This window comes from Haliotis rubra, unplaced genomic scaffold (assembly GCF_003918875.1).
Source record: "Haliotis rubra isolate DU_JTF1 unplaced genomic scaffold, ASM391887v1 Scf251, whole genome shotgun sequence".
NCBI lineage: Eukaryota > Metazoa > Mollusca > Gastropoda > Lepetellida > Haliotidae > Haliotis > Haliotis rubra.
In genome coordinates, this window is record NW_025766570.1 from 552,506 (window position 1) to 576,669 (window position 24,164).

The 24,164-nt window shown below is 43.1% G+C and overlaps 1 protein-coding gene across 1 annotated transcript in view; it reads left to right on the forward strand.

Moving 5' to 3' along the window:
- LOC124279515 (unconventional myosin-VIIa-like) overlaps window positions 1-24,164 on the forward strand; it is a 754,149-nt gene that overhangs the window by 329,848 nt on the left and 400,137 nt on the right. Inside the window, exon 25 of the mRNA XM_046715341.1 lies at window positions 10,916-10,986. Within this exon, the coding sequence (XP_046571297.1) occupies window positions 10,916-10,986 (71 nt within the window). The remainder of the gene's footprint in view (window positions 1-10,915; window positions 10,987-24,164) is intronic.

The window sequence follows — 24,164 nt, forward strand, 5'->3', positions numbered from 1 at the left end:
GAACGGCCTGAGGTTCATCGATTCAGTTCAGTTCCTGCTGTCGTCTCTTGACAGTTTGGTCAAGGCCAACGATACCTTCCCCATCACTGATCGATACACCGACGCCGAGACTCGGCCCCTGCTGATGAGGAAGGGTGTTTACCCCTACGAGTACATGGATGGCTGGGCCAAGTTCGCCGAGACCCGACTACCCCCCATCGACCGGTTTTACAGCAACCTGACCGACTCGACAATCACCCAAGACGATTACTCGCACGCGATTAACGTATGGAATAAACTGGACTGCAAGAATCTGGGCGATTACCACGACCTGTACTTGAGAACGGACGTGCTCCTGCTGGCTGACGTGTTCGAGACGTTTAGGAGGACGTGTTTCAAGCAGTATCAACTCGACCCCGCATGGTACTACACCAGCCCCGGCTCTCTTGGGATGCCTTGCTGAAGAAAACCGGAGTTAAGCTGGAATTGCTCACCGATTACGACATGCACCTGTTCATCGAGAAAGGATTGCGAGGTGGGATCTCCATGGCTGCCAAACGCTACGCGAAAGCCAACAATGAGTACGTGAAGGGCTACGACTCTAGCAAGCCCACCACCCACATCCTCTACCTCGACGCCAACAACCTGTACGGCTGGGCCATGAGCCAGTATCTACCCACCGGGGGATTCGAGTGGGTGCCTGAGGTAGACGTCATGAGCATACCGCCGGATTCGGAGAAGGGTTACATACTCGAAGTGGACTTGGAGTATCCAACAGCATTACACAAGTCACACAACAGCTACCCCCTGGCTCCAGAACGTTTGACGGTAGACCCGGACTGGATGTCTGACTACCAACGGAACCTGCTGGGTGGACGGGTGGCCAACGTTGAAAAACTCGTACCCAACTTGATGACCAAAACCAAGTACATCGTTCACTACCGCAACCTGCAGCTGTACCTGTCGCTGGGTATGAGGCTGACTAAAATTCATAGGGTGCTCAAGTTCAACCAAAGCCCCTGGATGGAGCCCTACATCAGAATGAACACAGACCTGCGAAAGCTGGCCACCAGTGACTTCGAGAAGAACCTCTACAAGCTCATGAACAACTCAGTGTTCGGTAAGACGATGGAGAATTTACGAAAACGCGTGACCGTGAAGCTGGTTCGGTCGAAAGAGGAAGACAAGCTCAGGAAACTGATAGCCAGCCCGACATTCAACCGGAGCAAGATATTCACCAACGATCTGGTGGCCCTGCACATGAGGAAAAGCCACATCAAATTCAACCGGCCCGTCTACGTGGGGATGAGCATCCTCGACCTCTCCAAGCACCTGATGTACGACTTTTACTACAACGAGCTCAAGAAGCAGTACGGAGACAGGTGTGAAGTGCTGTACACGGACACGGACTCCCTGCTGATGGAGATTCGAACCGAAGACGTGTACGAGGACATGGCAAAACACATCCATTTATACGACACCAGTGACTACCCCAAGGACCATGCCATGCACAGCACGGTTAACAAAAAGGTCCTCGGTAAGATGAAGGACGAGTGTGCCGGCACGCCGATCGCCGAGTACATAGGCTTGAGACCTAAGATGTACTCTATCCTGAAGGCCGACAATGGTGAGATCCGAAAGGCAAAGGGTGTCAAGAAGTATGTGGTGAAACAACACATCAAACACGCCAGGTTCAAGGAAGCCCTGTTCAAGACCCACACCTTCAGGCATAAGATGAACACGCTGAGAAGCGATGGACACAAGATATACGGACTGACAATAAACAAGACGTTCCTATCACCGATGGACACGAAGCATTGGATAGCCATCGACGGGATCAACACGTACGCGTACGGGCATGAGAAAATTGAACCAAGAACATAGGTGTATATATACGATGTCACGGAACCAAAGAAAGTTTGAGGCTATTTACTACAGCCCGCGTGGGTACTGGAAAGGAGCTAGCGCCATACACAAGCTTGCCAAAATGGCGAGAGTACCCCCAGACGAGGCCAAAGCGTGGCTTGAAAAACAAGCCCTGTGGCAGATCTATTTACCGGCACCACGCTACGTGCCTCGAAGAAAGTTCGGCATTGCCGTACCCAATAGCGTCCACCAGGCCGACCTCCTGTTCCTACCCCACGACAGGAGGTACAAGTATGCCCTAACCGTCGTTGACGTTGCCAGCCGCTACAAGGAAGCCGAGCCCTTAACCGCGAAAGATGCGGCCCAAGTAGCCCGCGGATTCGAGCGCATATACAAACGCAGTCCGCTGACATGGCCCACAGAGCTGCAAGTCGACCCCGGGCGGGAGTTCATGGGTGCCGTGTCACAACTGCTAGCCCAGCACGACGTCCAAGTCAGGCGTGGCGCTGCCGGGGCTCATCGCAGCCAAGCCATAGTCGAGAGATTCAATCGGACTTTGGCCGAGCGCTTATTCGGACACCAGTATGCGAGAGAGATGGTCAACCCCAGAAAAACGATCGACGGAATGGGTAGCGCGGCTACCTCAGGTGGTGTCGGCTATCAACCACGAAACCACCCGTCTCACCGGCAAGAAACCGGCCGACGCTATCAAACTGAAATCAGTGATAGCCGAACCGGCTGCACCATCGCGTGGGAAGGAGAAACAGATACCCGATAGGGCCCTCGTGAGGTACCTCTACCAGCCGGGGGAACACGAAGGGGACACTCAGAAACGAGCCACCGATCCGACATGGTCAGTCAAAACTTACAACATAGATAAAGTGGACATCAAAGCCGACGAGCCGAACTTGTACTACTTGAAAGATGGGCCAGAGAGAGGTTTCGTCAGAGAGGAATTATTGATCATACCATACGGCACAATGTTACCCCCCAAGCAAAATATTTAACACTTACCTTGTCGAGTGATCCCAATAGTATCCTGTCACATTCAACTGTTTCCTCGAGGTCAACACGACATAGAGCTATCATAGTGTCACGTGATCAGGAAAGTGTTGGTTCGCGGTCATAGTGACCAGGAAGTTAACTGGGGGTTCAAACCTGGTATATACAATAGCGGAGAGAGATAAGGGCCTGACAAAAGCTTTATTTCATAAATGAAGCTTTACAGAGATCTTTGTTGGACTTGATCTCTGTAGTACATGCTGCTCTTCCTGTGAAGTAACTCCAGTGAGAATGAGCCCCAAATGTGTATAGACATGCACTATGAACTTGGTATGCCTTATAAACCTGTTGTGATTGTGTTCATGGCTAGAAAGTCGTCCAGATATCCGTGAATGGCTATGCGTCTGTGGTGAAGAAATGCTAGGATGGGAGTTATTACTGCCGTGAACAGCCAAGGAGCAAGGGATATTCCGAATGGTAGGACTCTGAACTGATACCTGTGACTATTGACAGCGAATCTTAGGTATCTCTGTGACCGAGGATGTATTGGTACATGAAGATAGGCATCCTTGATGTCCAGGCTTACAAACTTGGCTTCCGTTTGGATAAGATTGCACAAGCTGGCTAATGACTCCATCTTGAACTTTGGTGGCTTCTGAAGAAAGTTCTTGTTGAGAATCTTTAGATCTATAATCATGCTCATCTCTTCCATATCCTTTTGGGATATGCGGAGACAGTTCTGCTATAGGTTCTGTGGTGTACTGGGTTCACAGACTTGAAGATGGTGAAGATTCATAAGGTTTATTCACATTAACCTTTAACATGCCGTGTCGGCCATTACAGACCATCCCAAGATGCTTGGGGACAGGGAGCGTTCCTTTACATCCGCTCTGGGGACCATTAATTAACAAAAGTGTATTTTCACATTAAGTCACTGTTACGTGAACACAACATTCCTCCCCTTTTAAGCTTGTTGCTCATAATTATGCAAAACATGAAACATAAACTGGAAATGCCTTTGAGGAATTAATACTGATAAAGTGAAGTCTGTGCTTGGCTTGCTCAGTGCCATTTAAACTGTACTAGAATATAACACTCAAATAACATCACAACGGGATGAAGCAGTTATTGCTTCAGTTACTGTTCATTCACTGATTTCACAGATCCAGTCTCACTGGTGGTTTGACACTGCGGGCTGATCGTCTCAACACGGGTTGAGGAATGTCCTTGATTGCACATGGAGGTTGCAATGACCTATGTACAGATGGTGAAGGCATGTCAACTTTATCGCTGCTGATTGACACACTAGTATTAGGGATCAGCATGTCAGGCAAGTCAACTGGATGTGAAACAGTCTCTTCTGCATAATCGTTTGACGTGATCCAAGTGACGTCTCATTAAACATCCATCTGACAGTCTCACTTCACACAATGAGTCAGATGACTTCGTCATCACAATACCAGGGATCCAAGGTGAACCTCATCCAAAGTTATTAATGTAGACAGCATCGCCAACTGATATAGGTTTGTTCTTGTGCTGACCATCGTGGTGAAGTTTCTGTTTCTGCTGTGCCTTGTTCACACGTGTACGTTCGTCAGGATGGCACAGGTCTAGGTGAGTTCGCATTTTCCTTGAGAACTTGATTTCAGCAGGTGATTTACCTGTAGTGGTATGCGGAGTCGACCTGTAGCGGAACAAAAACTTCGAGACCTTGGCCTCGACAGATATAGGTAGATCGTTCATCTTTCTCATGACTTCTTTGAACGTTTGTACACATCGTTCCGCCATACCATTTGAACCTGGATGATAAGGTGGTGTGAACACATGCTCTATCCCATGTTTGGATACAAACTGACTGAATTCACTGCTTGTGAATGCTGTGCCATTGTCTGACACAATGGTAACTGGCAGTCCATGTGTTGCGAAAGTTCGTTCCAGCATCTCAATGGTGACCTGGGAAGTCGACGAGTTGCATACATGCACATCTAACCACTTTGAATGTGCGTCAACTATGAGTAGAAACATCTTGTTCTGAAAAGGGCCTGCATAGTCAATGTGAATCCTTGTCCAAGGATTCTGTGGATACTCCCATGGATGCATAGGCACCGAAGCTCTGGCTTTGGCATTAACCTGACAGTGCTCACACTCACGCACTTTGGACTCGATTTCAAAGTCCAACTTTGGCCACCACACGTAGCTTCTGGAGAGCATTTTCATGCGAACAATTCCCAGATGCCCGTCGTGTAGCATATTGAGTACTTTCTGCTGACCTTGTGGATGATTCCTCCCTGTACGCTAAGTTCAGTCTGTCTGATCATATATGGTTGTAACTCTGGTTCCTTAGAATGTGTCCAACCATGTGTAATGAAACGTCTGACTCGGGAGAGGGTAGGATCCTTCTGGGTCCATCTTTCGATGTCAGCAGCCGTGACTGGAGTCACGTCGAGGAAGTTTACAGCAGCTATAGTCTCATGAGGTATGGGCACAGAAGCTGGCTGGTCTGGTAGCGGTAACCTGCTCATAGCGTCGGCATGATTCATCTTATTACCTGGTGTGTAACGAAATGAATAGTTATATGCTGAGAGTGTCAGCGCCCATCTCTGGATCCGACCTGAAGCAGTTGTAGAAACACCTTTCTTCTCGCTGAAGAGTGTTTCCAGAGGTTTGTGATCATTGCTGATATGAAAATGACGCCCATATATATATATGAGTGGAATCTTTTGATTCCGAAGATCACAGATAAGGCCTCCTTCTCAATCTGAGAATAGTTACGCTCGGCAGGGTTGAGCGTTCGAGATGCAAAGGAGATCGGTCTGTGTGTACCATCTTCCATCACATGAGACAGGATGGCTCCTAAGCCATATTGAGAGGCATCAGTTGCTAATATTAAGTCCTTATTAGCATCATAGTGAACAAGCAGCTGTGATGAGTTCAAGAGTTCTTTTGATTCACAAAAAGCTCGCTTTTGTTCATGACCCCATGTCCATTTCACATCTTTTCGCAGAAGTTTGTGCAAGGGTGCCAACACACTAGACAGATTTGGGAGAAATTTCCCATAATAATTGAGAAGCCCGAGGTAGGACTTAAGTTCGGACACATTTGTCGGAGAAGGTGCCTCAATATATAGCCTCAACTTTGCTGAGTACTGGGTGGAGCCCCTCTGCACTAATTCGATGACCCAAGTAGGTCACTTCGTTGGCTTGGCAAACACACTTTTCCTTGTTAGCGTGAATTCCTGCAGCTGACAGTTTTCCTAGAACTGTATCGACGTTCTGCACATGTCAGGGTCATCTTTCCCTGATATGATAATGTCATCCTGGTAACCACATGACATGGGAGCACCTTTCAAAAGGTTGTCGACATATCTCTGGAATATGCCAGGTGAAGAAGAGATGCCAAACGGTAGTCTGTTATACCAGAATAGTCCACGGTGAGTGTTAATAGTGGTATACTGTTTTGATGTTTCATCTAGCGGAAGCGGAAGATATGCGCTGGCAAGGTCAATCTTCGTGAACGTCTTGCCCTCTGAAATTTCCGCAAAGAGATCTTCTATTTTCGGAATTGGATATTGATCCAACATAGAGACTTGGTTTACAATGTCGTTCCAATCGAGTTTTAGTTGGTTGAGGAGGTCTCTTCCGAGTAAACTTGGTCTTTTTTCGTCCACAATAAGAACGGATGATTGTACGGATTGATCATTGTATCTTATATCCACATCAATGATACCAACCATCTTCAACTTCTCTCCTGTGTACGATCGAAGGACCCGTGAAGTCTCCTTAATGACTGGAGGGTTGGATGACCAAGTCTTGTCGTACGTTGACTTAGTGATAAGGGTGAAAGTTGCGCCCGTATTAATCTGCAGTTGTACTGATGCATTATTTATTTCTACACTGACACAATATGGTGGGACAGATGTGTCATGCTCACCAGCATGATAAAGTTCATATTCTGTTGTGCAAAAGTCAATGGAATCTTCATCAACAATGTTAGTCAGATGTCTAGAACGATTTCGTCTGCGACACATTTTGAGAATATGTCCTTTCAAGTGACAATATCTACAAGTTTCATCACGAAACTTACACTTCTCTGGTACATGCTCACTACTGCCACATCTGTAGCATGGTTTATTACCTGTTTTGTTGTCATTGCTGGCACTACTAGTCTCTGATTTTTGTGGACATACTTTCCCTCCTTTGGGAAATTTCTGAAAGTTCTGAGGTTTCCTGCGTCCCTGAAAACTGTTTGACACATGATGTACATTTTCCCCTTTTTGTATCCGTGAAGTCTGTTGAATGTCGAAGATGTTCCGAGAGGCAGATTCGATGCCCTGAACTAGTTCCAGCGCTTTCTTGTAATTCAGATCAGGCTCGGACAAAAGTCGTCTTTGAATGCAATCATCAGACACACCACACACCAATCTGTCACGAAGCATATTTTCAATTTGAGTTCCATAGCCACAGTGTTCAGCAATAGAGCGAAGTTCAGCAACATAGGTAGCTATCGACTGATCGGAGCGCCTCGTGCACGTGTTGAATTTGAGGCGTTGTATTATCGCTGATGGCTTCAGTTCAAAATGGTTTTCCAGCACTGTGATTAAATCATCAAAAGACTTATCTGTTGGTTTATCAGGCGAAACCAAACTTCTGAGAAGTCCATATGTCTTTGATCCGATTAAACTTATAAGAGTAGCCCTCTTCTGATCACCATCCGTGATTTTGTTCACGGCAAAGTATGCAGACAGCCTCTCGCTGTACGCGACCCAAGATTCAGCATCGCTGTTAAAATCAGTGATTTTACCGTATGCAGCCATGTCTGAATAAGTCCTTTAGACCCTTGTCGCCAATTATGTGGTGTTTTGGGTTCACAGACTTGAAGATGGTGAAGATTCATAAGGTTTATTCACATTAACCTTTAACATGCCGTGTCGGCCATTACAGACCATCCCAAGATGCTTGGGGACAGGGAGCGTTCCTTTACATCCGCTCTGGGGACCATTAATTAACAAAAGTGTATTTTCACATTAAGTCACTGTTACGTGAACACAACAGGTTCCTTCTCCAACAATTGCTGTATTGCCTTGTCGGACACTGCTAGACGATGGCTCTGAATAAAAAACCTGCGACCCTTCGGATGGCAAGTGACTGGTGGTCGTACATCCCAAGGCTGTATGTGATCAACTCCCAATTCTTGTGATACAGTGCTAGACAACCCCCTACTGAAGAGGAGGCATAGAATTTGCTATTAGAACGGAGTCAGAATTTCCTAGCCCTTGACGGGCAAAAGGGCCTAAACCCCCTACCTCTACCCCTAGAGAGGGGCGGTGGGGTAGCCTAGTGGTTAAGGCATCCGCTCATCATGCCAAAGACACAGGTTCGATTCCCCATATGGATACAATGTGTGAAGCCCATTTCTGGTTTCCCCTGCCGTGATATTGCTGGAATATCGCTAAAAGCAGCGTAAAGCAGTACTAACTCACTCACTCACTCACTCACCGGCTAGATGGTGTAGAAGTACGCGGCCTAGCATCCATGGCTCTGTCAAAAGCCGAGGGTTGCATCGGAGGCTGACAGTTCAGTGATTGAGAGTGGGTACCCGAGGTTGATTGTATTCCATCTCTCCTACCCTTAGGAGTATCTCTGTACCTATTCTGGGCCAGTTGGGCTGAAGCTAGCTGTTGATTTAAATTCCTGGTTGTGATAGCATCCTGCACCCCGCCTGTTGACACTGGCTGTTGAAAGTCTCCACAGAATTTAATGAGTGTTGAAACATCAGTTGATTCCGGTAAATTCCTGACTGAATTTAAAGGCCGGGGTTCAAACCTATACACAGAGGGGGTGTGGCCTCCTTGCCTTGTCAAAGCTGTCTTTTGATGCAAAGCAATGCAGTATTCAAGTAAATTCCATGAAATATCACAAAACTGACTCACCGGTTCAGGCTGATATTAAGACATAGTATGAAGAAGTATGTTATGAAGACTCACAGCAAAAAGTATGGATGCAGAGAGTCTACAAAACATACATTTTGAAAATATATTTCTCATTTTTAAATCCAGATTTGAATTTCCCACTGTGTCAGTCAGTACAGGTGAGGTTTCATATTTCAGGCAGACTGGGAAATTGCCATCTTCCCCCACGCCCCCTGACACCATGGTGTGCAGGGCTTGAGTTGTACACTTATCTGTTGCTGACATCTCTTTGCTGAAGATTGTATATTCAGAATATAAGTAAAATTTGATGTTTCATAATATATGCTAATCTAATTAATCTCTTTAGTCATCAAAATATGTGGTGAAAGGGTTGTTGGACATTTACTATAAGGCACATGTTTATTCTAGTAGTAAACTCCAAGCTTAACCTTTGACATCAAAGGCTCTTGCCAGGCACCCATAGCCGTTAGAGTCTTGTCACTCACGGGCTGATAACATCTTCACTGCTGAGGAGTAGCAAATGGGAGACTATTTGGAAACCCACAGGGTTTTGGATGTTTGCGCCCTGGCCTTTAATTTGTGTATCCTATCCATAGCTATAAGCCTGCCCAGGGAATATACTTGATTCTGAGTAGCATCTGATACAGCATGATACAACACATCTAGGAAGGAATTGGCCAATGCAATCTCGTGCACCGGAGGAAGCAGATCACGGACACCCGTCGCAAACCAATTTATGTACAACAGGCTGTCAATGGAGGATCGGGCAGCTACATCCAGTTCTTTAAATTCTCTAGGAGGGCATGGCAAGGCACTGTCTCTCTGATTCCTGGCTTCCAATAGACTAAAGTCCTTGTCTAGTGTGGCAGGTTAGCTGATAGAGCACAACTATGGATAGCATATGCTGTTCCGTATTCTCGGTAGGTGGAGGTAAAGTATTGGGATAAAGTCCATGTAAAAGTTCCATTTTCTCCTTCAACGACCACCCAGGGGCATGATACTCCGCGGCGGTATCCATGGATGGAACGGTAATAAAACCCTCCTTCATGACCAATAACAGAATAACTGGAGGATTGTCCGTATCGATCAGCTCCTGACTAGCCGTAGTTATAACCGTAGAAGCCTGTGCACCTTCAGCTGCACTCCCCGTAGGGCAAGCCACCCTCTGCTTAGATTCAGCTGTGAAGCCTCTGTCAATTAACGGCTGATAAGGACCCATGCCGGCCGCTCCAGCCTGGTTAACGGATTCCTGCCCAAGTTGTATAGCGACTCTGAACCACCCGAGCATGAAACGATAGCCAGCTCGGCAGGCAGACTGGCTTGGGTATAACCCCTAAGGGTTGACTGCCCGGGACCATGTCCCTTCCGCTCGAAACCTTAGCGTCTTCTGCCATGGGGATCGGCGACCCAGCTTCAGGACAGTGGTGATACTGGACCGAACTGAGTAGAGCACCTCGCCACCCTACGTGGAAGGAAGGTGCCTTTTGAGCCCGAGAAATCTATTTGCCTCTGTTGATCTGAGATTTTCTCCTCATTACGTAATTCAAAATCTTGAAATGACTACCACATGGACACTTCTATCTCTGATTTGACAAAAGGGCCGTAATAACTGACATATCAACATGGCTAGATGAACTCTTGATTTAGATTTAGATTTTGGATACAGAAGTAGTTGAGGGTTGAGAGGCAGATTTCTTACTCTCAGTAGAATCTGATGAGACCGATACATTTCTTCTTCCTAGCATGATTACAGGCTTTATCCATATTAATCCATTCATTCTTAGCTAAGGCCGAGCAAAGTAAGCAGCGATTTTCTATCGAACAAGGGGATCCCACAAAGCATGAGTAAACTCGCTCACTCAAGGAATGTGATATACATGTTAATATTTCTATTAGACTAATGGTTGTGTTTTAGACTAAAATAAACAACAATAGAAAAAACACCACACCAAAACAAAAACTGATACACATTTTATGTTGGGATGTTGCTTTTGAATTTATGCGAGATGTCCTCTGCAGGTTGCTATCTTGAATTTGACACCCTTCAAACATAAGTTCAGCTGTGGGCAATATAGATTGATTTGGTGTTGTTATATATATTTATAGTGTATATTTATACATGTATATCCTATATTGCAGGTCACTGGAGATACTGAAAGATTTGTAAGGAGATATGAATATGTGAGTGACATTCTGGCGCAGTGGGAACAGTACGTATGTTTTGCATACCTTTCATTTGTTAAAAATAGAATTGTACATACAATATTCCACTTATATTAGTTATCCCCCAACACACAAAAAAGTTTGCATTTCCATCTAAGATTTCGAAAGCGAAGATGCCCCCTATGACCTTGAGGGTCAAATTTGACCTTGTTCCACCACTGATATTTTCCTAGACTTTTTATGTTATAAAGGAATGGCTCAGGATCTTAAAACAGTTGAAACCATTTCTGTTGCAATTTGTGGTGGGGTATGTCAGAATCTTGCCAGGATGCCAGGACTACTTATTTACCAGTTGTTGCCATTGCTCAACCAGATTGACATCTGTTATCTATGTTATTTGTCTGTTGATATTGTGATTGTAGTCTGCTATTTTACTGACTGTGCCACCATGTTCTGTCATGTTCCAACCTGATCTGGCGTGTAGTAATTGCTATGATGTCGCATGTGAAAGAATGTTTAATTGAGTTTAAAACAATATCAGAACAAATTTCAGTCTGGCTTTTAATACTGAAATATACAGCAACACACTGATACCTAAAAAAGACTTGCACAAAATTCATAATATGTTGTGAATGGAATCATCATTTCTAAATCGCTATACAATCATACAACTTGGTTCACAAACAAAATCACCCAAAAATGGAATATCCCCAACTCTTTTTTAAAATGGTATAAATCATGGTATAAATACAATTATTTTGCTTAAGCATTAAGTCAGGATATTGTGGAAACATTGCTGATGTAACTTCAAATTCAAATTCAAATTCAACTTATTCATCCATTCATCACATATGTTTAATGGTGGAGGTTGTTCTCCAAGGATAAGGGTAATTAATCTGTCAGTAGTTACATGAAGCCCTGTATGATAGCTGGCTAAGCTGGTGTGGAACCTGTTTCTGCGATGTTTTTAATTTGAGCTTTGCAAGCATGACCATGCTTCTAACTCTCTCAAAAATATCTTCTTATCTATAGACAAATTATATCACACAAAACCACAAAATCAGTGAAACAGACTTCATGCTTGTAATGAAACTATTTACATTTACTTTGGTGATTTTTCAATTCTCTGGTACACCTGTCCATTTTCGGCAAACTTTGCATATGATATCTGATGCACGTAATTTTGCATTGATCCACATTCACACCCATATAAATAGGCCATTAGTAATTTGGGTCATTTTGCTGTGTGAAAACAGTTTTCAGAACCCAGTTTTCTTGTTTGTTAAGTATATTTCATTAAAAGCTGTTTATTAAGATGTTGAAATGTACATGCTAGATATGAACAGTTTAGCGAGAGCTGACTCTCTAAAGATCGACAGCTAGGTGGAAACGAACTGTAAAAGAAGTCTCTTTCTTGTCGCACTGCAGTGCAGGCGTGGTGTAATTTGAAGCTATTCACTTTGAATCCCAAGTACAGTCATCCCTCGCAATACCTTGCAACGCTCTCCGCAATACTGCAGATTCGGTAAAACTGTGGGGTAAGCCATGGCTCTCATTAAGAAAGTTGCCCAGTGATCACACATCCTCTTTCACATCATTGCAAATAGCACATCAACAAATTCACTGTTGAGCTCAGGTTAATCATGTTGTAAACTAGCGAAATTCAGTGCGGATTGCAATGACCAGTGTTCATCGTACATATCCGTGTTTTTCAGATGCTTAAAACATTCAGGATTTTCTTAAATAATCAGACGAACAGTGGAACATCGCAATAACTTATAAAAGACAACTTTATCATAAAGACATGCCATCAGCCGAGAACTTATGATATTTGCTGTGTGTGATGCAACACACCGTTATAGCTGCGGATAAACACTGCCATCTGAAAACACATAAAAGCGATATTACTTTCGATTTCATTTTATTTGATTAAATTCAATCCCATTTTCATTCATTAAAACTATTTACAGTAACAACGGAGAAAAGCGTGTGTGAAATGGCATTACCTCATTCTATACTCATACAACTTCCACTTACCATATTCGTGAGGGTCCGCTTTTTGTTCCTATCATGACAGCATCATTTTCACATTATTCTCAGCAATCACAAACTGATTACCACTTTGTCATCCAAGGACCCCCAGCCTATGTTAATTATTACGTTAAATATGTTTGCAGAAAACATGCATTATACTAATGCGATAGCCATATATAGTATCTCTGTTAAAATAACTGCTTGAGATATAAATTATTTTGATTTTACTTGGCCTTTATTCCGTGTTAGGTACATGTATAAGTTACTATAACGCGGGTGTCTATTGACGCTGGGGGTCATGCATGGACCCTAAGACCAGCGTTATAGCGAGTGATGACTGTATCACCATGGGCAAAGAAGATTTTTCTTCGTGGAAGCAAAACTTATGCCAGCAGTGCAAGAAGACTTTTTGTTCATCTGACCCTCATTCTGCGTGTATTGACTGCATTAGGTTGTGTGTCTTGGACTCAAGATGCAGCCTTTGCCGGGGTCTGAATGATGATAAGTTTGCTGAATATAGGAAGGTGGGACTCAAGGCTTAGATCTAAAGAAGAAACATAAAAAAAGGACAGACCTGTGAAGAAGGCATGTAAATTTACACCATTGCCCGTGGAGCAGGAAGACTTTCTGGAGGCATCTTCAGACACCTACCTCAGCAAAAATCTGAGACGTCTGTTTCACTCCGCGAACTCAGGCACACTGCAGAACACTATACCAGCTGTTGCGTCGTGAGTGGTGGTCATACAACGTTTGCCGAACCAGCAGGAACCTTCAACGAACCCTTCTGATGTGGCAATCTCTTCAGCAATTCTGCCGGACATCTCTCAGCCTTACATTCGACGATCCCATCTCCGGTGAACGCTCCAGACCAGCCTGCTTTCATGGTGACTTTCATCTCCGTCTGTATCCAGATCATATGATCCTTCATCGGTGAACCTTCTGTCCTCAGACCTTCGTCTAATGTATGTGATTGACTCAGTGCCTCTGTTGTCTCTCCTGAACTGACCGTTAGGTCAGTTTCATCGACCCCCTCAAGTTCGGTGATCCTTTCAGATTTGGTGTATCCATTCAGTGCTACGGATTTGAGGGACAGACTACCTGCGTCTCAGACTACCAGTTCGTCAAATTCAACTTTTCCTGTGTCATGGGATCCTTCCCAGGACACCAAGCCCCAAAGGCAGATGCTACGATCTGAACAGGGACCTGATCAGCGATCTGTGAAGACCTCAAATGTTCGGCGTCACAAGCTACCCGGTTATAGGACCTTTGCACATGACCATCGATCCAGTTCGTCGAACCTACCCTGCGGCACATGTATCAGCTATTCAAACCACTCAAGGTACATTGTTGGAGAAGCTGGCACCTGACACCACAGGTTTCTACTCGCCGATCTTTCTTGTCCTCTGAAGATCGATAATCCCTATGCGCAGATCCATCTACCTTCGTCACTCCATCCATACCTTTGATGGTGGCTCGACGAATCGAATGTTTGCGTAGGAGTTTGTTTGAGACCGTTCAACCCAACTCATGACCTATTTGTACATAAGTAGCTCCGAGAATGGGGAGCTCATCTTCACGATCATTAAGTGGCAGGGCTGTGGTCTCTTCACATAAAAGTACTGGAGTTCAAGGCAGTCATTCTAGCCATAACGCATTGGGCCCAGGACCTTCAGTCGTCCAATCTGCTCATACAGTCAGACAACTCGACTTATGGTACATCAATCATCTGGGCTCAACAGGTTCATCACACCTCCTCGGTAGGGAGTTCTTCCAACTTACCTTTGGCCTAAACAAGGAACTAAACATGACAACTATTATCAGTGAGAAAGCTATGGATGATTTACAAGGAACTAAACATGATTCTCTTAAGTGATTCTAAATGAAGAAAATGAAGTTGGAATGAAACTACTAAATACTCTCTAGGCCAGCATTAGCATACTGTCAAAGGTCCCCTGTTAATTATTCAGGACATTGAACGACACTTGTGTATTACCAGGCACAACAGAGTTCATATGCTACATCATTGATGTAAGTATGTGTACTAGCATTATCGAGGAATGCGTTCAGTCATTCTGCGACTACCATTCTTAAGAACGACAGGAATTGTCCTAAGAGCAAGATAATGTGATTCCTTTTTAGAAGTTGACAAAGGGTGATTGTCTCTGATCTACTTTCGTGAGACTTTCTTGTGGTTGTATCATTAACCTCTGAAGTACAACTGTCAGCCGTATTGTTCCTGGCCACTTTACTGTTGTCATGAAGTTACCTGTTATGATTTGCCTTACAGCCATCAAGCCCACATTTCACAATTCTACTGCATGATTTACCCCGATGACCGATGTCAAGGCAGCGAAAGCATTAACCTAACTGTTTTACCTTATCGCACCGTTCAGGTAGACCAAGAGATTTGTACTGTGCACAGTCCCAAGTGTCATGATCTGTTTCATGACAAACATGACATTGTCTTGCCTTATCTCTGTTATGTGTGCTTGCGAATGTTCCTTTCTTGTATCTCTCTTTTATCTGTTGTCTTTGATTTGTTAACTAATCCATGTTTTACCTCTGAAGCTATTGTCTGGAACTCTGCCTCTTGCAGTACCCAAGTGTCTCAACATCCATCTGTGAAACTGCGTTATCATAGCCTCATTCATTTTTTTAACCAGTAGTGAATACAAACACCCACTCCCCAGCTACTCGATCTTATCAGATTCCCTCAAACTGACCACAGCTACATCAAGCATGTCAGCGAAATTGCCTAAATCTTTAGCACTCCCTGGTCTTATTGGCCTGAAATTATAAATTTCTTCCAGTTTCAGTGCTATCTGACGTCGTTTGCCGCCATACTTTCTATCCAATCTTTCTAAGGCCACATCATAGACTGAGGCACTGTGACCTAACTTAACTACAAGTTGTGCTGCTTCACCAGAAATGTAGACAGGTTCAATGATAACACATGTTTACAGCTTTATCACTGTTTATTTGTTGAACTTGAACAAGGTTAGGTAAGGGTAAGGGCGGCAGCACGCAGACTGTTTGACCCCTGAGTCGCTACATGTACATGATAGTTGTGGCCAATAACTCTCAATATACATCTAAAGCTGCTAATTCCCAGAGATTTTACGTAATGACAATGTTAAATTACTTTCTAGTTCAACATTCAGTCACTAAAATGCTTGTTGTTACTACAAACATCCAAATCTCAAATAGCATGCAACATGGCTTGTGACCTACAGTACCATGCACTACATTTACCAGCAACACTGCAGTAGGACTGACACAGTCAAATCCAGCTTTGTCTACGTTACACATATTGACTAGACATGAAATAATATCCATACTGTAACACCTGACTGACTACAATTGCCATCATCAACCAAACTTAGATATTCCAAACGCTAGGCCAACAAAGCCGTGTAGCAAATTCACATTCACAATTTGAACACTCAAACTGGTAAAATACATAATTAAGACTCCTCCTAGCAAAGGCCAGTGGTGGACCAAATATACATGCATCTATTATTAATGACATAATGTGCTAACTATATTTTAAGCATCAATAATTCTTACTTGATCTTTTGATTAACTGCTTTGAACGTCTGCCACTCAACAGCAACTTGCGATGGATAATACCAAAACTCGCATAGGTAAATAAAAGCGAAATGAAATGAATATTAAACAAAACGGAAATATAAAAAGTTTAACTGCCAAACTTGGATTTCCTCTATGAAAATATAATTACATTATGCACTTGTCCACAGAAAGATACTGTTTAAGTTGCAGAAGCTTATACTCATTAGTGGCAGGAGCTTTATCAACACACGCCATGAAAGCAGCTTTCCAGCCTTCATATTCTCTAATGTCACTATAAAATACTGGAATGGATACTCGCTTCAATTGTTTCCACATGTCTTCACCTTGCTGCCTAGATAACATAGTGGAACCTTGATTGTTTGGAAGTTATGACCTACCCTAATTGACTCATGCTCTTTTGCTTGTCTTCCTTCAATGTAAAATCACTAATTAGTACTCAATGTAAAACCACTAATTAGTACTACCGAGTTACCCCTTCCACAAGCGGGAACGAGGGCGCCACCTCTACCCATGTGCCTCACTCTCCTTCTTCAGCCCAGTGAGCTGGACGTGAGAGCTTCTGTGTCTCCCGACACACTATATCCTTTGATTATATTTAGTTAGTTACCCTCGTGATAGACATCTATAGAGGTTTAGCTAGTATCCTTCAACAATTATATATTGATATTTAGTCGGTTTCTACTGTTTATTCACGGGACGCCATGTTTGTTCTGTGGATTACGTTGATGAAAGTTCTGTACTGTTGCAGATTACGTTTTTTATTCTGCTGCTGATCCGCATTTAATATGCCCTAGCTGTACTGCGCCATGTTCATTTTATTCACGTGGCAGTTGCGGTACTAATTTATCCAATTCTGCCTTTAATAAATAATTACTTTATGTTTGAGACGCGCAGCAGATAGGTCGCGTATGCAGAGTCTAGCCATGACTGATACACCTGAACCCCTCGCCAGTCTACTGCTGTTGGTCGACCCCCCTCCCGTCTGGTGTTCCGCTAGAGTGGTGGAGAGGCATGGGACGAGTCCGCCGCTTCCAAGAAGCGCCCTGCTTCCCCAGACATCCCATCGCCGCAGCCGAAGACTAGAGGGCTTCTACTGCATCTCAACGCAGACTTTCATACCCCAGGGCAGCGCCGACCTCTGAGGGGAAATCAACGAAGTCTACTAGAACTTTCTCAGCCGAGATTGTTCCCGTCGCAGATTTGGGCCTGTATGATGATCAGCCGATCATCATACCTGATGTACATCAAAAGAATGACCGATGTCGGCAACAGTGATGTCAGCGCAGATCAACATGCAGCCTGATGTACCAACGCTGATATTCGATGATCTTCCTGAGGGTCCCGTCGCTACCAACACTCAACGCAGACTTCGCACCCCCAGGGCAGCGTCGACCTCTGAGGGGAAATCAACGAAGTCTACTAGGACTTTCTCAACCCAGATTGTTCCAGCCGCTGAACTGGGCCTCTACGATGATCAGCCGATCATCATCCCCGGCGTACGCCACAAGAAGCGACCAGTGACATCAGCAGAGATCGCCATGCAGCCTGATGTCTCTACACTGATGTCAGACGACTTCCCTGAGGGCCCCGCCGCTAACATCGCAGAGAGGGCACCGACTACTTCGTCGCAGACCATCCCAGATGAACTGTTGCGGCAAATCATGATCATGATGGAGGGCCACTACAGACTGGAGAAGCAGCCAGCCCAGGGCCTGAGCCTTCGCGAAGGTTCCAACGCAGACGACACCCCAGAGGCACCCCCGTCAGCGTAGCAGCCACGACGAAGCCACCTTCGTGAAGGAAGTCGCAGACCACCTTGACGAAGGACCCAGATGTACAGCCTTCGCGAAGGCGGGATAGATCATCACCTTCCTCGGCTTCATCCTTAGATGCGGACTCAGACCACAGATCGTCATCGTCCAGAAGGACTTCGAGGGACTACACAAGAGCTTCGCGAAGCTATCAACATTCTCCTCACAGGTCTCCGAGAAGGTCAACCCATAGACGCAGATCACCAAGACGATCTCCTCGCCGTTCACCACGCCGATCTCCTCGTACATCACCACGTCGATCACCTCACAGGTCACCACACAAGTCTGCACACAAGTCTACAGTCAGGTCTCCCCGAGCGTCACCCGACATAGAGATAGAAACACACAGTCCACCATCAGAAGAGCATCAACCTCTCATCAGCGATGCTGGGATAGAAGATGATGGAGGCATCATTTTCTCAGACGCTGAGATATGATATTGGATGGTAAACAACCAAGAGTGGCAACTCGGCGCAGACATACCTGATGAAGGAAGACGATGCAGACGCCATCACCTTACCTCCGATCGACCCGATTGCTGCGGTGCCACAGAATGTGGACACAACCTACCATAAAGCCATGAAAGTTCAAACGCCAGAGGCGTATGTTCTTTGGCCTTAATAGATCTAGAACGATCAATGAGATTCTTATCACCAGATTTCGTGACACGACTTCTGAAGATGATAGGATGATCTACTCGGCTCTACTTATGCAGAACCAGCAAGAACCACACCCTGTATGAAGCTAACGCTCATATATTGTTCGGACTCTAGACACTTCGCTAAGGAAGTCCCAGGCCGCCTCCACGAAGGAACTAGAGCCTCACCAGTTACAAGGGACGTCACGGAGGAGTAGCGCTTCGCCGACCCCACATCCTGTTGAACACAGAGGTCGTTCGCCGAAGCAAGCATGAGTCAGGATAAGTATAAAATATCAATTTTACTCTAAAAATTACATATATATATATACTGATCGGGCTCTGACTCGATACCTTCGCGAAGGTCGCGAAGGCTAAGTGGCTCCAAGTCTACTTCACCCAGAAGATCTAGAAGGGATACTTCGAGAGCTTCGTGAAGTCTCCGGCGTTCACCGAGGAAGTATCCTCCAAGGTCTCCATATACTAGCCACTTGTCATATATAGCTACTCGTCAGTCCGTTCAAGACATCGCATAAGTTGTCTATCAGCTGTATGCCATATGCCGTCTATAAGCCTACGCGAAGACAATTGCACAGGCTATTTACAACACAAAACGTCGCTATATTAATTAGTCAACGACGTTTCATAGATCTTCACAGAAATCAACTTTCCGTATAGATTGCTAGAATATGCAATCCCGGACTACGATACGATTATCTACATGCGTGACCATTACGCAGATCTGCAGACAATTCAATATCGAAATTAACAGCAGCCTTGTTACAGCGAGTAAAACTCTTTATCGTCAACGTTTTCTGAGAAGTAATATGTACAACAAGTTCAGCTTTAATTCTACAATTATGACGATACATTCATGTATACAGTCTACAAGCTGACAACTTGCAAGTTTATTGTACCTTTATATAAGGAAGTCGGAATTATATTCAAAACTGAAGTTACTTTCACGACAGCCAGGAAAATAACCTACCCAGCATTAATATTACAGAGCGAGGTATTTCATACCGGAGGTTTCGCTAGGCGTTTACCATTAACCCTCAAACACGTGGTCACTCGGGTAACTTCGAAGCTACGGTGAAGACCGACGATTATGCTAATATCAACGACGGCAAGATTTTATACAAGGTTTTTCCTGCTACACCGGTGACATCACAGCTGGTATTCTACAGAATCAAAATGCCTTGTTCTGATTGGACCATGATGGACAACGACTCCACGCAGAGGTCGATCTTAGTTCACAGTTCAACACTTACGCTACAAGTGACAACTATATATCAGTGAACGAGCAAGCCTCCTTACAGTCCAGTTAATCTGAACCTTCATGATTGGGCTGCTTTCTTCAGGTTAGAGACCTCCCCGTCAAGTTAGGACGAGGGCACGGCAGTCAGGCGACTTTACATAGTTCAACGAGGACAGACACACCTGGTTGTGTACCTACATCGTCAAGGACTTCGCAGCGAATTTACCTAGACGACGGGATGCAAGTGGATCTAAATCCACAGCGTCTCAGACTACAGCTGAATTTCATCATCAAGCTACTAACACAACTAGATGGTTAGTAAACCTACTTAAACTTTCTGATTGGAGAATTAAAACGGAAGTTTCACGCTCCAACTTGGGGATCTGAATTAGTACTCCAACACCTCACAAGTGAGGTTTATGAACACGCCTGGATGACATACTTGGACTTCATGATACGATGATTCTATCACGATGGCCAGCAAGAGCACTGTAAATTTATCTCCACCGAACCAAACAGGAGGGAAAAATGCATCAGATTATTTCCTCTATCATCAAATTACGCAGACTGAAGTCTCATGTACTTCCATCTCCTTTTGGATCAGAACTGTCATACTACGTGCCTACAAGACTGATGGACCCGATCCGACCCTCCATGAGCTTCTAATACTCATGATATTAGAGCGTTTACTTCTACAATTGATCTACACAAATGTTATTTGAAATAATGGAGGGGTTATTTCTGGAGATCCGATATGGTGGTTGCCAACCATTATCTGAGAGATATCACCGCCGAAGACGTCTCAGGTATCCACCAATTCGGTCCCATGGTCCTCGCACAACAGTGGACAGTTCCTCGGACAAGATAAGTCAATCTTACAGATTTCTACTTATCTTATAACAGTACTAAATAGCTACATGCTATATATAATTTGCATAAGTTCTTTTTTATCATCACAGTACTATGATTATTACATCATACAATATATAAGTTAACAACTCTACAGAGTTTGTTATTATATATTTACCTTAAGTTAATCATATCTTAAGCGTAGTACTATGGTTACATTATAAATGCATTAGCTAACAAACTCTACAGAGTTTTTGGCTATTATATACGTAGCTTAAGTTAATTATATCTTAAGCATAGTACTATACTCATATTGTAAAAATATATTAGCTTACAAACTCTACAGAGTTTTTGCTATTATATAGGTAGCTTAAGCTTATTCATATCTTAAGCTCAGTACTATGTTTATATCATATAAGTATATTAGCTAACAAACTCAAAAGAGTTTTTTGCTATTTGGCTTAAGTTTCATCATATTTTAAGCTTTATGGTTACATTATAACATGTATTAGCTAACAAACTCTACGGAGTTTTTGCTATTATATATGTAGCTTAAGGTTTCCTTCATATCTTAAGCTCAATACTATGTTTATATCATATAAGTATATTAGCTAACAAAACTCTAAAAGGTTTTTTGCTATTATATATTTAGCTTAAGGTTTTCCTTCATATCTTAAGCTCAATACTAGGTTTATATCATATAAGTATTCTAGCTAACAAACTCTAAAGGTGTTTTTGCTATTATATAATTAGCTTAAGTTCATCATATCTTAAGCAGTATGGTTACATTATAAAATGTATAAGCTAACAAACTCCACGGAGTTTTGCTTTTATATACAGTCAGGCCGCGGTAATCCGGTCCTCGTTAATCCGAATCCACCGACTTCCGAACGCTACTCACCGGGCACCAAATCATCTCCCTATATATTGTATATAATTGACACCTCGTTAGTCCGATGATTCAGTTTCCGCCTCCGAACGCTGGTCAGTCGGAACGGATTGGACTAATTAAGTTGTAAACAGCTGCGTTAATCCGAACGATTGAAGTTGACCGCGCTGCTGACTTGTCCACTCAAAGTGACACGTTGTTTGTTTAGCGACGTAGCGACTCATCCCTTTGATCCCTTTATCATAAGTGATAGGGAAATTTCGACGAACACACTGTTTTGGGAAAGACTTCAATCCAGAAATATATGCTCGGTACCGAATTAAAATTATAAACTATTTTTCGCAATGTTATTGAAAACAACGATTCTCGGACACATGCTTCGCAGCTGGTCCACAGTAACATTGTCAAAGAGCAAAGTAACGATGTAAATTGAATAAACTAATAGGTAGCTGCATTTCTTGCTTAATATGTTCAAAATAGCATTATTTTACCCAAAACTTTCGCCTAAATCTAAAAGTTTTTGTTTTACGAGGGACGATATCCATTGCCGTGATATGATTGGCTGCCTTAGGTCACGTGGTCTGATTTTGACCAATCACGACCCTTATAGCAGACTGTAGCGAAAAGCGCCATTAGAAACCAATTTTTATCCAATAAAATCGCTTCTTACAACTGTGAAAATACTCTCGGCAAGGGTTCAGTGATGTTGTTGATCTTCAGAGCTTTCGAACTATACCCGACATCAAACGATTCGCCTCCCATGCTATTCATACGACGCTTCGAAAACGGAGGTATTTTCCGTTGTTATGTCATGTTACCGAGCGGAAAGCCACTGATATCGGGAAATAGGCAACCATACATATTATTTAAGAAATCTTTTTATAATAATTTTCTGATGACGTAAAAATGAAAATATAAAAGAAAAAGGCACTGGCATGTTATGACATGTCACAAATGGAAAAAAATCGCCATAGTTTTTGAATAACATTATAAAAATAAACTTCATATTTATCAACAGTAGGATTATAATTTCCTTCATAAACATAGGCTTCATCTATGACCTCAGAGTCTCGATAGTAAGGAAAGATATCAAGGGGAAGTAACTCGGTGCATATACTGTGGTTTCAGCAGTACGAACGTTTCACTATCCGAACGTTTTTTTTAAAAAACCAAAGTGTTCGTATTAACGAGGTCTGACTGTATATAGCTTAAGTTTAATCATATCTTAAGCTCAGTACTATGTTTATAACATAAAAAGTATATTAGTTAATAAACTCTAAGGAGTTTTTTTGCTATATACATTTAGCTTAAGTCTAATCATATCTTAAGCTTAGTGCTATGGTTACATTATAAGTCTATTAGCTAATAAACTCTACAGAGTTTTGGCTATTGTTTATGTAGCTTAAGTTAATTATATCTTAAGCACACTACTATACTCATATTGTAAAAATATATTAGCTAACAAACTCTACAGAGTTTGCTATTATATATGTAGCTAAAGCTTATTCATATCTTAAGCTCAGCACTATGTCTATATCATATAAGTATATTAGCTAACAAACTCTAAAGAGTTTTGCTATTATATAATTAGCTTAAGTTTAATCATATCTTAAGCTTAGTACTATGTTATATCTTAAAGTATTTTAGCTAACAAACTCTAAGGAGTTTATACTAGCATATTAACAAGCTTAAGTCTATTAGTCTTAAGCATTGTATTAATGTTATATATACTTTATCATAATAAGTACATTGTAATAACCTTTATATGGCAGCTGATAAGTTAGCAGCAGGAATTCATCAGTTCAGTGCCTTTATGAAGTTCCCATAGGGTTATTACAATCATCACAGTTCAAATCACTAATTATTAAAATCCAAAGTATTATATATTCCCACCTCCTTTTCCATAGGATTCTACAAGCAAAAAAGAGCATGAGTCAGGATAAGGAAAAATATGTAATTTTTAGAGTAAAATTGATATTTTATACTTATCCTGACTCATGCTCTTTTTGCTTGTCTTCTTCTTCTTGCGAACATAGTGGAACACTTGTATCTCCCTAATTGAAGCTCCCTTCAATGTAAAATCACTAATTAGTACTCACCACGAGTTACCTCCCTTCCACAAGCGCGGGAACGAGGGCGCCACCTCTACCCATGTG